The 17,968-nt window shown below is 38.5% G+C and overlaps 1 protein-coding gene across 2 annotated transcripts in view; it reads left to right on the top strand.

Moving 5' to 3' along the window:
* Positions 1–4,898: 4,898 nt before the first annotated feature.
* LOC117424297 (BTB/POZ domain-containing protein kctd15) overlaps positions 4,899–17,968 on the top strand; it is a 33,769-nt gene continuing 20,699 nt past the window's right edge. The window contains exons 1-2 of one of the 2 annotated variants that reach the window (XM_034040517.3): positions 4,899–6,053; positions 9,200–9,375. In XM_034040517.3, the coding sequence (XP_033896408.1) occupies positions 6,042–6,053; positions 9,200–9,375 (188 nt within the window). In that variant the 5' untranslated portion in view covers positions 4,899–6,041. Of the gene's footprint in view, positions 6,054–7,556; positions 7,984–9,199; positions 9,376–17,968 lie in introns of those variants that run through there. The other variant, XM_058992575.1, reaches the window with a different exon arrangement.

Here is a 17,968-nt window from a genome sequence, read left to right as displayed (position 1 = left end):
AAAATGTTACCATCTATTTACAAATCATAATTTCTGTTTAACCTTTTAAAATGAAATTCTATCACTATAGCTAGTTGAAGCGAGTAGTTTCTTTCTCATTTTATATTAACACAATTTGCCTTTGCACGTGTACATTTAACTATTTTTTAGAGCATACAACCATTGGCAAATTGATTAGACTAATGACATTGTTTTATATGTACTGCATTTCTGTATTCTGTCATATTTTAATATCAAATCACTGGAATCATTGTGCATGGTATATTAAATGTTTTAATGAACAAAATTAATGTCATAAAAAACATTTTATTTTATGAAACGGTGTAAATGATTAAACTGATCTTTATCCTGTTAAACTTAAAGAGGTGATCATAATGACTTTTGATCATAATGGCATAGGTACTCATATTTTCATTTGACCAGTCACAGTTATGTTGATTTCATTTTCCGTAATAGCAGAGAGAAAAGCAAAGGTGTGTGATCTAGCCATTCTACAGTGCCGTGAAAAAGTATTTGCCCCGTCTGATTTTCTGCATTTTTGCAAATTTTCCACATTGTATTTGGTCAGATTTTTGTGGGTTGTAGTAGTATATAGAGGGAGTCTGAGAGAAAAAATGACACCAACGTTTGGTGCTTCTTTCATTTGTTTTGTGTGCAAGGTAATCAAACATGCAATCTTCAGGTGTGAAAAAGTTATTGCCCCCTCTAGTTAACTCAACCCAATTAAAGGGATAATTAGGGTCAGCTGTTTGAGTACTTTGGTTAACAACCAGGCCTGATTTGGGCCAGCCCTGCCCAATATAAATCTGACTAACTTTGGCCCTTACCATCAGAGTGAAGTTGTCAGCACACAGGTTCTAGAGGCACATCATGCCACGAACAAAAGAAATTCCTGAAGACCTCCGGAAAAAAGTTGTCTGGAAAGGGTTACAAAGCCATTTCTAAGGCTCTGGGGCTCCACCGAACCACAGTCAGAGCCAAATTGTCCAAATGGAGAAAGTTTGGGACAGTAGTGAATCTTCCTAGGAGTGGCCGTCCTGCCAAGAGCAAGGCGTAAAATCGTCCAGGAAGTCACAAAGAATCCTAGAACAACATCCAGGGATCTGCAGGCCTTTCTCGCCTCGGCTAAGGTCAGTGTTCATGACTCCACCATCAGAAAGACACTGGGCAAAAATGGGATTCATGGCAGAGTAGCAAGGCGGAAACCATTGCTCACTAAGAGTAACATGAATGCTCGTCTCAAGTTTGCCAAAAAGCACCTGGATGATCCTCAAGAGTTCTGGAACAATGTTCTATGGACAGATGAGTCAAAAGTGGTACTTTCTGGCCAACATGGGCCCCGTTATGTCTGGCGAAAACCAAACACTGCATTCCACAGTAAAAACCTCATATCAACGGTCAAGCATGGTGGTGGTAGTGTCATGGTTTGGGGATGCTTTACTGCATCAGGACCTGGACCCCTTGCCATCATTGAAGGAACCATGAATTCTGCTCTGTATCAGAGAATTCTACAGGAGAATGTCAGGCCATCCGTCCGTGAGCTAAAGCTGAAGCGCAGCTGGGTCATGCAGCAAGACAATGATCCGAAACACACAAGCAAGTCTACATCAGAATGGTTGAAGAACAAGAAATTTAAAGTTTTGGAATGGCCTAGTCAAAGTCCAGACCTAAACCCCGTTGAGATGTTGTGGCAGGACCTGAAACGAGCAGTTCATGCTCGAAAACCCACAAATGTCACTGAGTTGAAGCAGTTTTGCATGGAGGAGTGGGCCAAAATTCCTCCAGGCCGCTGTGAGAGACTAATCAATAACTACAGGAAGCGTTTGGTTGCAGTTATTGCTGCTAAAGGTGGCGTAACTAGTCATTGAGTCTAAGGGGGCGATTACTTTTTCACACGGAGGCATTGGGTGTTGCATAACTTTCTTTAATAAATAAATGAAATATGTATCAAATTTTTGTGTTATTTGTTCACTCAGGGTCCCTTTTATCTAATATTAGGTTTTGGTTGAAGATCTGATAACATTCAGTGTCAAATATATGCAAAAATGCAGAAAATCAGACAGGGGGCAAATACTTTTTCACAGCACTGTATATAGTTAAAGGCATGGGTTTCATAATACACAGTTGATATATAATCCCTATACAACCCGCGATAGAACTGTGCTTCATGGAACCTTTAAGAATAAGAAGGGTTAAACAGTGTTCTTTATAGAATACCTAAGAACATGTGTTCAATAATTAATTAGAATTTCTTTACTATTGTTTGTGTATGTCAGTTGGTTTGCGGACTGTACCATGTGTGACACTCAATTGAATACTGTCCATGTTCAGAACTACGGTTGGTACATTCCTATCTCTAAGAGTAACTCAGAGCTGCCAATAATGTGACTGTTAATGACACCTGCCTTAGGCCTTGAGGCAGAGTTCGTCAATTATTCTTAGGGTCATGCATTAATGCATACACCTTATTTACATAAATGTGCTCCCTCTGCTAAGCCTCAGAAAATGTGATTGATATTCTTTTTTGGAACAACTTGTGCTTTTATTTTAAAATGGAATAATAGAGCATTATTTACAAATACATATTTAAGAAAAAAATTCCTCCAATTTTATTTCTGTGTGTAGGTCTATGTTCGTTCATGTTCACATACATACAGGTTCCATCTTGAATACCCCATTGTTAAAAAATGAAAAGGTTTTTCTTAAACATAAATCAAGGCTCATCTGGGTTATGCTCAATGGAACACATTACTGTACTCATTTCTAATGTGTTTCTTTATTGAATAGTTCCCATAGGAGGCCTGTCACATTACTAGATAACAATGAACTTACAGTTTTACAACTTTTCACGGATATTTATTAAGTTGTGGGGTTGGGTTGGACAACTCAGTTTGGTCTCTCGTGTCGCAGTGAACTTGCATTGGGACCTTTATTTTGTTAAGGTTCTACTAAGGACCATTATTACACTGAACAACAGATGGCTCTATACAATGGGTTGAATATGAAACCAACAATTCTAATTAATAGAATATTGAACCTATTATACAGAATATAAGCTTCGTATAAGAATGGTTTGTAGAACAAACAAAAACAAGGGTTCCGGGAGCAATATAACCACATGGTTCTAAATATGTATTGTATTAATTAAATTGTTTCCTGCATTCATTAAAAGAATCATATGTTATCCCTGATTTCCAATGTAAAAGTTTGCTTCTTTATTTAGCATATGAAATCATTTCCAACATGGATGAAATTTAACTGCTGACTTGGACACCTGCTGCTACCAGCTCCATATGAAAAATAATTCAGGAGGAAGAAAATGAACATTAAGTTTCGACTCCTCTCAATGCTGAAAAGCAAATACTGTACAATTAGTAAAGTGTTTTAAATATGTATCATAAAGAAATAATAATAACCATGCCCTCTAGAAGAATACAGGAGTAGGGATTCTCCACCACTATCACCAGAAACATTTTCACTGGTAAAATGGTGTAGTTTACCATTATTATGATTGAGAGTTGAAATAAAGGAATTTCTATATAAACTGCATAGTCTTTTTTAGTTTATCTTTTGCTCAAATACTTGAAATATATTTTGGAGTAGTGCTGTACACTATCAAAAATATTAGTTAATGTGTTTTACAGAATTGAATACAAATATTCACAAGGCCTCACTTAAATAATAAACACTTAAATAATAAACGTCTATAGAGAGCACAGATATCTAAATTACTAGAGCCAGTAGGGCTTTGGGGGTTTCTTATTATCAGTACACATTCTATAGCCAGTAAGAAGCTCCCTCAAAAAGACTGCTGTCAGTAGTTTAACATCAGGGTTGAAGATAAATATATCTTAGTGCCCTTAAGTTTGGAGAAGGGGTGTGGGTAGTTATTTAAGATTGTGTTGTGTGCACCAGGTAGCAGAGAAATCAGCAGAAAAATCCTACTGCTAGCAAAATCTAAATGTACCTGAACCCATGTTAATGAAACTTCCCATTGCTGCCCATGTCTTGTAGCCACTTCCTTGCCCACCGGTGCTGGTAAGTGGTCAAGAATATTCCGTATTTAGTTGCACGCAAATCTCTCAGATGACCTAGTTCTCAGTCTCACTTTCATTTCAGAATCCATAAATTAAGGAAATTAACTGATGGGGCCTGAGGCAACTTTGTAAGCTATTTAAATCTTTAAATTTACAACATCTTCTGCATACTTCATGTAATTGAACTAACTGCAGGGTTGTTACTTCAATGAGAAAAAAAAATCTCTGTCTCCCTGCTATCTTTTACTCCTGAAGACACAAAAAGATTTAACCACAAGAAAAAATGTCAGATTTCCTCTTGCCATCGAAAAGAATGAGTTTGACTATTATTATTATTAGTAGTAGTAGTAGTAGTAGTAGTAGTAGTAGTAGTAGTAGTAGTAGTAGTAATATCACTAGTAGTAGGAGCAGTGTTATTGCTATTGTTATTATCATTATTAGTATTAATATTACAGTATTATTAGAAATGGCACACTGGATATCATCGCTGGAGAAAAAAAGAAGTCAAGTAAACAGTACACTACCTTTAATTTTATATAACTTTAAACACTGTGTATAGTACAGGTAGACGGCTACAAATGTACTTATTAATGATTTTAGACAAACGTTTCGAAGACATTATTAAAGATTTCTCATTCACACATTTCTTTTTGGTACCACTAGACAGTATTCACCTTCATTTTACCTTCCCTTATTTCACAAACTGTACTGGTATTTACATCACTTGCCCGCTAGTAGGCGCCAAACATCAAGAAACATATTCTCAGGAATCCAACGAAAGTACAGTACTGTGTTTGGGGATTATTCTAACAGCCTGGATGGACCATATCCAGGTTTTAAACTCTTAAAATGCAAAAAACAAAATAGTTTACAACAGAGCTACACTGTAGAGTTCGACTTGTGCCTGTTGTTAGTGGTCTGGCTGGGAATACAACACAGTGTTTTAGAGACCATTAATAACTGATGTATTTAAATGTTGACATATTTGTGTTTTTAAAAGGCAGTTGTAGTAGTATTTGATTTCTGTAATAACAAAATAAAGCTATATAGACAACAACCAAAAAAACAAATCTAGCTGCCTGCCTGCCTGCCTGCCTGCACAGGAAATCTTCATGGCAGACATCTCCATCTAGCCCTGTGCTATAATTGAAATGGCGCGTTTTGCCAGAGGCAGGTTGTGAGGGCGCTTTCTGCAATAGCAGAATGCATGTCGATAGACGTCATTTGCTTTTAATGGCCTACAGGAAATTTGGCGTTACAATACGAGACATTAGCGAGGGGAGAAAGGAAAGAGAGAACACTGCCGCATGAAAACTGTTTATAGAGATCTGCATATTCAACATCAGCATTTCCTATAGATACTTTATCAACAAGTTACACCGCGCTTCCATAATCATAAAGTACAAGAGATGCGAGAAACGTGCTCTGCGTTACTTATTTGGGAACTGGAAATGTATGCCTAGTTGAAAATGCCTGGGGAAATATTACATCAGACGAAATGACAATGATTAAAATCTGCTTTTTTCTTCAGTAAGTCTATTGAGCGACGTGACAGTGACCTGACTACAATATTAAACCGTTATCCCCCAGCAAAGGAGAACTTAAAACCGTTATAATGGTTTAATTATTAGTATTATTTATTGTTTTTATAAAAAGTGGGGATTACCAAAAAGGTCCAGTCTTCATCAGTATCCTGGGAAATGCAAGAAAAATATCACATTTTCATCGCGAAATTAGCTTGGGCGCGAGTAGGGTTGAGTTAATTGTAGCCTAATCCTTGCCCCGAAGGCGTTTGGAAAGCCTTGAGCAAGAATTCGTTTTTAGCTCCCCTCTGTTATTTAGAGACGGATTATTGGCTTTCTTCTTCTCATAACAGCCTCGGCAGTTTCATTTTAGCAAAAAGAAAGAGAAGAAGCTCCAAAAAAATCGAAGCAGTCGCCAACCATCTGATATTAAAAAGTCTGTAGAAATACGAGCGGAGAAAAGGAAGGAGAGATTTCTTCTATGTACAACAAGGTAAGGGCGAAGCTTTGCTTCCTGTGTTGCTTTTTTCGAAAGTGCCTGGTATGGAGAGTAGTCTACCGCTCTCTGTGGAGCTTTAAAGCTACAGCGACCCTTTTCTTGTTTTGTTTTTTTAAAACAATGTAACATTTCTAGTTGCCATATATTTAAATAAAAAATAAAGTCTAAATAGTGAGGGGGGGGTTAACTTGTCAGTGTCAAAAAGGGCATTCAAGCCGTGGAACGCTCGCTCATTGAATTGCACTTTAGTTTTAATTAAACTTGTTGGAAATGTTACCAACAAAAGGGATTGTGCAGCTTTCGAACAGCTGACAAATAAAATCTGTCTTGGATTTGTTGTGTCGTTAAACTTCTGAGTTCCTACAGAATGTTAGTACCGGTACTTTCTACTAGACAAAGAAAGCGAACTTATAATAAGAAGGGCATCATTTTAAAACCCGGGGAAGTACAGCACCGTGTATAGTCTGTGTGCAATGTGCACTGGTGCCAGCGAGAATGGAATTGTGTTTTTCGTTTTTTTAATATTTAACTTTAATTTTGCAGTTAGTACATGCTGTGTGTAGGAACACCTTTCCAAAACAATGGTACAGTAGGTTGTTCAATTGTAGTTCTTCTATTATTATTATTTATTTAGGAGGAGTATAAACGATACTTTTTTTTTCCTCATCAGATCAAAAGCATCATTTATGATATGCGGGTACAGAATGTGTAAGACGCCATATTGTGCAATAGGAAGATCCCACTTGCCTCCCCCCCCCCCCCCCCCAGTAATGTACAGAGCATTGCTATTGCCTTATTGGACACATATAATATATAATAACGTTTCCAGGCACTGGCATTGTTGTAGGCTATATGTTTTAAATGTAAGGTGTATAGATTTTCTTTCCTTTCGATGAAAAGCAAAACTTTTAAAGATGACATTTGTCTTTTTGTTTTTTGTTTGGTTTCTTTGTTTGTTTGTTTGTTTTCATAATCATCTACAGTAACATCTATCGGGTATCTGGAATCTAAATGAACTTATACTGTTGCTTTTGTAGTCACGTTTACATCACAGTCAAACTGTCTGTGATGTAAAGCAAAGTGAAGGCAGCATACCTACAAATTGCCTTTAGCAGCTCGTATCATGGGAACGTGGAAGGGCTGATTAGTGCGTCTAGTGTTAAATACCTCAACAACACAATGAGAAATCCGTACTCAGTCACGGGGCAGATGCTGAGACTGGTCTCATTAAAGACAAGTCAATGGTCCTCTACGAGTTCGGATGTTTATTTCTGTCAGGGGATTATATATATTCAGAGCCTCTGGGATGGAGAAGCTTAGCATCAACAGTAGTTGTTTGGTAATAACCTTTAGCATGTGTTAATTCTTGCTATTTATTTTGTCTTCTATTTTTCATGTTGCCCTTCACCCCGGTTGCCCCTCCCTCACAGCGCCTTGCGCCATGTTGTTCTTAATGTCTACTGTATTCCCCCAACATTAACACCAGTGTTGGTTACCATGTCCGCGGGCCAAATGAAGCGGTGGAATAGCTTCATACGCCCAAAAGTTCTTAAGTCTTTTGAAGTATTTTCTTTCACCGGAGTCTGAAATGTATCATCCAGACTTGCGTATTGAATGAACAGTGTTCCTGTACCGGTCGAGCAGAAAGGCACACCCTGGAAAATTCTGTAGTCCTTCAGCATTCTCTGCTCCGGGCGCTTCGCCCCAGGCAAAGAACTGAATGGAACTCCAACAACGGCCTTCTGTTTACCTTGTGCGGTTAAAATAGCAGCTTAGCAAATGGTCGACTTCATGGAGGAACGATTTGATGAAACCATTTCAGGCAGCAGCAACATTGCTTGTTTAATCACCCGGAGAAAACCGAACAACTGCGCTCACGATGGGACAGAAAATCATTTTGTGTTCAAATGAGCCTCGCACCGAGGTGGTTCTTTATAGGCCCTATTCCTGCTCAAACGTAGTGTAAATAGTTTTGACATCACTGCTTATTATGCACAACTGGAAGGCACGGATAACGTACAAATGATGTGAACAAAAAGAAAGTTTTGCAGCATCTTGCAATCAGACAGCAGTGAAGTTCAGTTGTTGCTCCAGGGCTGCATGTACATCACCCCGGGGTTCTTTGGGCAGAGATCAGGAAGAAATATTTGTTTTGTTTAGCTTAAATATAAGAACCACATTTCCAATGGTTAATTAAGAAAGGGTTACATTTCATTATGTTATAGATGTATTGTAGAAATTAAAATCTATAGAAGCAATAAGTTGAGCCGTCCTACTGAATTAAATCTGCTGTGACCTACAGTTATGTTTAAAGAAGTTGACAGTCCAATTTGTTTACATTTGTGTAGTACAGTGCAATATATAGAAATAACAACGTTTTCACATGCCATTGTATACCTCTGACTGCTGCAGGTTGTATCAGAAAGTATACATATTTGGCTTGCATCTTTGCAGCTATAACTAATTTTAAGTTATGTAAGCAAACCAGACTGTCAATAAGGCACAGAAGGGTAAACGTTTAAAGAATGAAGTGAATAGACAAAATGATTTTGTGTAAAACTGAGCACAAGATTGCACTGCAGCTTTTGACAACGTCCAAGTAGTTTTTCTCTTGTTTCTTAAAACTTTTTTGATTGTTGTGTGCATAATATTATCTACTTCATAGATTTCTTTTTGTTTCAGCCACACGTATCGTACCAACTGCAACGCCTCTGGTTATGAGGAAGCCGATCATTTAGAGGCGTCTCGTTATTGAGCCAAACTTGCAAAAGCCCCCGAATTTCAATTCATAAATTGGTTATTAGTTTGTCAGGGGATGTTTCACGTCTAACACATAAGCCCACGACCTTTAATTAGAAATTTGCATTGTTTTGTGTGCCTTGAGGCCGACACCTAGCGTTTTCTCTTTCTTGGTCGCTAATAAGCATCATTTCATTCGCCCCTCCGGTGTTACGAAGAAAAGGATGCAAATACACTTAATTAGAGTTGTGGCAATAATTTGTAAGCAAAATAAGCGATCAGGCAGATATAGAAGTGATCTGATAAGAACCAAGATCACACTTTGCTCAAAAGGTACGAGTGGCATTCCAGAGGAGAAAAAAAGCAGCTGACTGATTTTTTCTTCTTCAAATTGCTTCCAGGAGGGAAGAAGCATGTCCCGTCTGTCTTTGACCCGGTCCCCCGTTTCCCCGTTGGCTTCTCAGGGAATCCCACTCCCGGCTCAACTCACTAAATCCAATGCTCCGGTCCATATCGATGTTGGAGGGCACATGTACACTAGCAGCCTGGCAACGCTCACCAAATACCCGGACTCCAGGTAAGTGACAATGCTCTCACATACTGTACTGTACGCTCCTGTCAATGCATCTTTTTTATTGCCTACAGCTGTGGCCATAAATTTGTATTATTATTATTATTATTATTATTGTTGTTGTTGTTGTTGTTGTTGTTGTTGTTGTTGTTATTATTGTTATTTGTACCTTTAAAGAGATTTCAAAAGATTATGATAAAATTATTTTAGTGAAACTTTTTAGAAAATAAATAATTGCAGTTTAATTTATGTGAACCTATAATTTAAAAAATCTGTCGTTTCTGTTACCGCATCATATTGCCAAAACCATATGTATTCACCATTCATGAAATCATCTATAAGCATTTCAGCTGGAGGAAACATGATAACTTGCTGCATTAGTTTCACGAAGTAGCCTGCTTGTTCTGGTTTAAATAGGACTCAGAGCAGAGAAACCCTCACTCGACTATTTTAGCTACGCAGTCGACTGCATTTACTAGAACAATGGAAGAAGAAAACGAAGACACAGATTAAAAAAAAAAAAAATCGCCGCCTATTATAAAACTGGTAATTGTGGTGGTTATTGGCAGAGGATGAAAAAAAAATGTGCCCATCTAACGCAATCTCACAGAAAGACATGCATTTCTGTTTTCACCACAAACTACGCACGAGAATGAAATCATTGGTTGTTCTATTTATAGTTGGTCTTTAATTGTTTTATGCAATGCATATAACTGGTATTTAAACGTATCACATTGACGAGTCGTTCTTAGTAAATCGAGGACAGGAAGATGTGAAACATGTTTGTAAATAATGTAACTATACACATTTGAGCAAGGGATAAAACGTATTAAAATGTAGCCACATCTGGCTACTGCATTTTTGAGGTCGTCATATTTTCTGTAAGAGTAAATAATAACTTTTATTCGAATTACCCCATGTTTAGCGTTCATAGGGTTTGGTAATTCTTCAAAGTTATGTTATGTAAGTAGAAGGAGCTGTCGTTTCCCATTCTTTGAATATTTTTGTAGTTTAATACGTAATATATTATTGTATTTGTTTTTTACTTAAAGAGGGTTAAATCATACTTGTCCTATTTGATTTTGACATTCAGTAGTTTAATAATAGGATGAACTTGTACATTACATAGTTTTATGTGAATATATTTAAACAAACAAAACAAATGTATCAGATATTTAATTGCATCTCTATGCAATTAAATGAAACATTCACATACATATTGAGATCTGTAGTCATGGGCAAAAAAAAACAAACAAACGTATTGAACTGCTGGAGTTCAGTTGCATTAATAAAATGAGCTGTCAAGAGTAGCAGATGCCTATCTATAAAGATGAAGCACCAGCAGAAATAATGCAATAAAGACATAGCTCTCATGAAAGCATCTAGCACAGTAATAGGCTTGTCAGATATTCTTCACACAGGTTTAAAGATCTTTAAGCTAATATACTGTATACTGGATTTTTATCACATGAGTACACCCTACCCTAACCCAAACCCTAAGCATTAGAATTACTGTTGATATGGGTACTATAGCAATACCCTATTACTACTGTAGTCTGACATTGCTTCACATTGTATGGAGTTTGTATAACGTTGACATTGTATAGCTTTAAGTTGTACAAAAGTGCTAGTGGAATGTGAAGTTTTGCAAGGTGTTTAAATTGGTCAGTAGAGATACACTGCCTGTAATTCCTTCAGGGAAGGTGGGGGTGGAGGTCTGTTCTCCAGAAATCACATCTCACACTGTGGCACATCAGTCATATGTGCATTCTTAGGTATGGATTCACCTGCCAACTGAGCACCAACTATCAGCCCTCTCTCAAAGTCTGTCTGATCTGGCTGAGACCGATTTGCAACAGGGAGATGCAGCTTTTATGTCATAGTGACTAACAAAAAAAGCAGAATAAAAGTGTGTGCGCTCCAGGTGTTTCTCTTATTCTGTCCGAGTATCACAAATGAGCTCAGCCTGTTCCCCAGCGCTCGTTTCCCACAACCCCCAGTTCTGCTTGGTAGAGGCCCAGGATGGAATGGCAGGCAGCAGGGATGTTCAGGTCAGCACTGAGGAGAACTTTCTTGCTTACAATGCTGTGAGGGGAAGCTTGCATTGTGCCCACCAGCACGGCTGTGCTTTACTTATAAAATACATTTACAAGCAGCAACATTTATAAGGAAAAAAAAGAATGGATTTCCAAACAGAAGCAAGGCCGGATAGGAATGACTCCACAGAGTACAGCATTAGTTTGTATTCCTCTGGGAAGGAGTGAGGGGTTTGCTTCTGGGGAAAAGAAATACTGAGTACACTCAACTCCCCCATTACGCTAATGAGTTGCTTCTTATCAGTGAGAAGAAGGCACCGAATGTCTGCCAAGGGAATCAGTGAGATAAAGGTGGATAAACATCTATAAAAGTAATTCTAAAGTAATTATACATAACAAAGTCCCTTACAGCTATTCACAAACATTCGAGTACATTTTATTTGGGCAAAAGTGTAAACAAAAAATAAGCTGTCAACTATGGATGGCACAAATTATTTTTCGAAGGGGTATGGAATTTTATATATATAAAAAAGAAAATTGAGCAAAGTGGTGGTTCTGGCAGGGAACTCACTTTAACCTTTAATCAGTTTATGTAAACATCATACATATTTTAGGCGCTTTCAATACCAGATCAAATCATTAATCAAATAGCTAGTATCTTATTTGTCCTTCGATAAACAATACGTCTAATGATCAGCAAGGAAAGGATTTCTATCTTACCTCAATCCATTACGTCCCCGATGTGCGCCTCCACCTGCTTTTTGGCTTCGTCTATGTACAGGGATATCTTGAAAGGTGAGGCCAAAGGCCTAAGATTGTGGTGTAAAACATGTATAATGTAGTAGTGTTGTCTAGTCTGATTTAATAAATAATCTATCATTTCCTGACTGAGCCAGTTTGTTTTAATGTAAATGTAAAGTACTATTCTATTCCAAAGGCCACATCTGTATTCAGTATTAAGACCACCATCTTAAGTCCCAAGTATGTTCAATCATCTCTCTAATAAGTCCAACGTTATGAAAAATAACCTATTTTTTCCTGAAAAATGGGATGCAACATGATGGAACTAATTTGTACATTTCATTTAGATCTAAAACCCGAAACGGTACATGAGAACAATTGGCATAAGAGAAAAATTAAATGATTTCCATTACACGAGAGTAGATGTTAAAACTTCATGCTGATTTGAACTCGACTCTCACCAAGATAAGTACCAACTAAGACGTAGCTTTACAGTAAACTAATGTGATCCATCTGTGTCTCCATCCATTTGCGTTTCCTTCCATATGATGATGTAGATATCCTTCTGCCTGGTGTTGATGGCTGAAGTGTAATGCTGGCTCCAGGGATCAGCTTATTTTGCCTCCCTAGCGCATCAACACACTGTTCTGCTCTTCTCCATTGCTTCCTCAGCTGTCTTCTTTCTCTAACTAAGCATTCAATCTCCTGCTGCCGTCTAGACTTTCCAGGAATAGTTTGTATTTTCTCCAAACCTCTCGCTTCCATATGCATAGATGATGTCCCCAAATTTATCCAGCTTCTTTTCAACTGTTCCACTTAACCTTTCCAACGCAAAGCAGAGATCTGTGCTTACTGTGTCCCACACAGTTTTCTCACAAGCTCTTGGCCATTTAACTCCAGGCTTGTGCCCGTTGAGATTCTTTTCTCTCTTATGCTTGTTTGTCTGACCGGGTTCACAAGGATCATTAGGTTCATCACTAGCTGTATCCATGCAAGTCCTCCTCACGTCTATGACAGGGGTGCTGATATCCTGCGAACTGTGGTTTGCTTCCTGTCGCTGGATTTCATTCAACTGACTTGACTGACTTTGTAAGAAGTACTGATCAATGCAAGGCCCTTGTCCCTTCTCCCTCAAGCATATCATTCTCCCTTGATGAATCTTCAAACCCCTGACCGTTGTTGCCTTGCTCCAGTCGCAGACACAAACCTGGAGTTCCATGTCTTTGCTAACTGCAAATCTCTTCAGTGAGTAGTCATACTCATATCCGTTTCCGTTCCTAAGTCGTTAACCATGTTGTCCAACGTTGAGTCATCTTCCACCCCCGCTCTCGCAGACTCTAGGGGTATTTTTCTCTTTAATTTCTTAGAAGCCTTGGGCGGGTGTCTCCAGCATCCTGTAAACACAGAGCTGGATACTGCCGACAAGGTTAGCTAACCCTTGCCAGCCCCAATGGGGTCTCTTTCCTCCTGTCAGCTGTCTCTCCAGGCTGTCACAAGGTCATTCCCTTGTTGCCAGCTGCACTATTCACAGCAGTCACTGGATGTATCCAGATCTTCATGATTTCCATTACATGAGAGTAGATGTTAAAACTTCATGCTGATTTGAACTCGGCTCTCGCCAAGATAAGCACCAACTAAGACGTAGCTTTACAGTAAACTAATGTGATCCATCTGTGTCTCCATCCATTTGCGTTTCCATCCATACGATGATGTAGATATCCTTCTGTCTGGTGTTGATGGCTGAAGTGTAATACTGGCTCCAGGGATCAGCGTATTTTGCCTACCTAGCGCATCAGCACACACAACGGTTGCAGTGCTGGCTCCGGAGATCAACCACAATGCGGTCTCCCCAGCGCATCAGCATGACAGCGGTCTGGATTGAGCTACATAGGGTACATCTCTGGGGTCTTCAAGTGGGCATGGTTAAGTTGTTAAAAAAACAGAATTCTGAACTGACACCAACTCCCATTTAAGGCCACATTTTGTTGCGCCATTGACTTGCCTTATAGTGAGGTTGCACTCTATAATAAATTGTAGAGCTAAAGGTAAGTTCACAAAATTGTCCAGGGAGTGGCAGATTGCAGTGTAGCAGAGTAGCAGTAGTTGTCACCTGCTTACGTCTCCTTGTCAGTTTCTGTAGACGAGAACTGACTCAAATAGGTGACTGTGTGCAATGTCACAAGCACGTACTTGCAGTGCGACGTGGGAGGCCATAAACTGATGCCCTTTAAGAAATTGCCTTTAAAATAATCGTCATTCTAAATGTTCTCCACCTTGCACATCAATTCATTATATTGGTCTCAAATGGACAGATTTTAAAGAAACATAAAAAACATGTGTTTTCATTTTCAAACATGATGTCTGGCACTGTTCTGTTTGCAAGCCATGCTTTTTGACTGTCTCACACTTCTTGGGTCATTTCACTTGGAGGATGAGATTGTATCCACCCCTTTCGTTGGTTTCCTTCCTGTCAGTAACCAATCAAATGCTTTTCCTTTTAACTGACATGCGTTCCATCAGCAATATGCGTTGTCCTAGAGATATTGCTGGCATGACATGACCAAGGAAGTAAAGCAGTAACGGAAGGCCAGGCAAGAAAACTGATACATTAGTGTAGTACCATATGTCTATTTTAAAATTAATTTTCTTTAAAAACTTCACATTTGAGACCGATGTACTTTAAAACACTCAATAATGCTCAATTTAGAAATCCAAAAAAAAAAAACAACTTAATGACAATCATTTTGACTAGAATCATTTTTCCATCAAAGACATATTTTAGTCCTGTCAAACGTATTTGTTCTTGACAGCTCAAGATAGTAGTAACCCTTGCACAATATGTGTATACAGCAACATCATGTGTTTATGTCACATGCAAGTGTGATGAAACCTGGTGTGGACATTCCTTAGAACACATTCTGACCTATTTATGCATTCTCTGTTTTCTGATTGGTTAGGATACTGGAAGTTATGTCACCTGGGAAGAGCTAGCCTGAATTTGATTAAACCTTTTGTGCATATATGTTACAATAAGTTATTCAGCATACTGTGAATATAGGTCATGGCTGGGACCTACTTTTTTCATTCTTCCAACACCATGAGCAGCTGGAATTCAAAACAGCTCACAATTATCATTTAAACACGTTCTTTTGTTCTGAACACAAAGGGAATGTGTTCACAGGCAACCTAAAGCAAAGGCATCCTCCAATGCACAGAAGCCATTACAAACAGAAAGGATATTAGAAAATGTATTTTAAAAAGGCTTCAACTCCTCAACCCTTAGCCTAATGCTAAAATACATGCATCTGAAAAGGTATGTCATGGAGTTGGGCAAATACCTGCAATATTTGCAAGTACGTAGGCGACACTTTTATGTAAATTAATTTCATGCAAATAACATCTCTAACGGAGAAAATATGCTGCCAATTTCCACACCCCTTCTTCCATGAGGGAAATGGAGGCAGTAGTCATTGATGACTGGCCCTCCAGAACAATTTAAACACCTTTGGCATGTGATATCAACAGTGTCCAAGCTATCCATGTGTCCAAAACTGTGCTGGATGACTGCCAAGCCAGGACAAACATTCAGTGTTGTATCATCCTGGTCTTTTGTCAAAACCTCTTTTTTGGAGGTAATAATTTGCTTAATTTGACATTTTTACTTGTTTTCCGCTCTTAAACAGTTGCAGATCAAGTTACTTATCAAATGTTATAGCTAACTTGAAATATGCAACTGTTCAGAGCTGAAAACAAGCAAAACGGTCTAATTAAGCAAATTATTAGTTCAATTAAGGGTCTAGTTAAGTAATTGAGAGCTCGGTTGGAATGAAAACCAGCAGTCATGGGGGGTCCCCAGGACCAAGTTTGAGAAGCCCTGATCTCGAGTATATTTTCATAATGTATGATTTCTTACCTGCTTATAATCTTATTATGTGTACATAGATTCAATTAAAAAAAATACAGCCCTGCTAAAAGCATTATTCCCCTTATGTTAATAGGATACTTTATGTTGACTTTTATCATTTCTATAACATGTTTAATATTATGTGTGTTCCCTATCATTCTTGCTTCTGTTTAGATCATTATTAACCATGCTTACTAACTATTCCAGAAAAAGCGTACTTTTTCAGTGTCTAAAAGCTTTTTCCGAAGTGGCGTTTTGCAACTGTAATTTCTGCCCCCTTTGCAACAAACTGCAAAAAAGGACGGGGAGCCTTAGTTACAAGGACGTGCTATGTGTGTTCCATCTTATAACAAGAAAAAAGTGCTGGTGGAATTGCATTGGAGGCACATGGGGAGGCACAGTCATGCCGGAATTACACAAAGGAAATAATGCATTTAGCGCCGCTGTAGAGTACTTTCAAAAAATGAACATTCCCATAAGTGACTGGGATAAAAACAACCTAACCCTCAGCTCCAACCACTCAGGCACTGCCTTCCGGATTCGAGCCTTTTTTGAAATCCTTAGCTGTTTTCCGATTAAAGTGCCTATAGAAAGTCTACACCCCCTTGAACTTTTTTCACGTTTTTTTGTTGTGTCAGTGCCTCAGAGTTTCATGCATTTAAATGAGGATTTTTTTTCACTTATCTACACACCATACTCCACACTGTTAAGGGGAAAAAAATACAAAACTGAAAGATCATAATTGGATAAGTCTCCACCCCCCTGAGTTAATACTTGGTGGAAGCACCTTTGGCAGCAATTACAGCTGTGAGTCTGTTGGGATAGGTCTCTACCAACTTTGCATACCTAGATTTGGTAATATTTCTTTACAAAACTGTTCAAGCTCTGTCAAGTTCCTTGGGGAGCATTGATGGACAGCAATCTTCAAGTCATGCCACAAATTTTGGATTGGATTTAGGTCGGGGCTCTGACTGGGCCACTCAAGGACATTTACCTGTTTGTTCCTTAGCCACTCCAGTGTAGCTTTGGCTGTGTGATTTGGGTCGTTGTCATGCTGAAAGGTGAACTTCCGTCCCAGTTTCAGCTTTCTTGCAGAGGGCAGCAGGTTTTCCTCAAGGACTTTTCCTCGTGCTCCAAGGGATATTCAAGGCCTTTGATATTTTTTTATACCCATCCCCTGATCTGTGCCTTTCAACAACTTTGTCCCGGAGTTCTTTTGAAAGCGCCTTGGTGCTCATGGTTGAGTCTTTGCTTTGAAATGCACTACCCAGCAGAGGGAACCTACAGGAACTGCTGAATTTATCCTGAAATCATGTAAATCACTACAATTTAACACAGGTGGAGGCCACTTAACTTGGTGTGTGATTTTGAAGGTGATTGGTTACACCTGAGCTAATTTAGGATTGCTATTACAAGGGGGGTAGACACTTATTTCAGTTTTTATTTTTGATTAATTTTCTACAAATTTCTAGAATATTTTTTTCACTTGGAAGTTGTGGGGTAGGATGTGTAGATAAATGAAAAAAAAAACCATTTTAATGCATTTTAAACCCAGGCTATAAGGCAACAAAAGGTGAAACTTTTGAAAGGGGGTGTAGACTTTCTATAGGCACTGTATATCAGGAAGATCCCATGTTTCATAACAATAGCGTCTACAGCTGCAGGCCCATGGAATGTAGCAGGTCCAGTTTTCTTCTTCATCAGTTTGTCACAACAAACAGTAAAATAACATCCTGCACTTCTTTATATGCAAAGCTACAGTATTCTACACTTGTGTGATTATAAAAAGGGCACATGCATTTTTAATTGCTTTACAAATCAGGATGAAAAACCCCAAATGCCTGCAGTGAAAAAGTGCATTGGCAAAACCATGTAAAGGAGCATTACCTCAGGCCAGCAGTCGGATGGTTATTGGTTT

The sequence above is a fragment of the Acipenser ruthenus genome, chromosome 19 (assembly GCF_902713425.1).
Source record: "Acipenser ruthenus chromosome 19, fAciRut3.2 maternal haplotype, whole genome shotgun sequence".
NCBI classification, from domain to species: domain Eukaryota; kingdom Metazoa; phylum Chordata; class Actinopteri; order Acipenseriformes; family Acipenseridae; genus Acipenser; species Acipenser ruthenus.
Note: the sequence above shows the minus strand (reverse complement) of the source record. Positions and strands in the feature narration are given on the sequence as shown.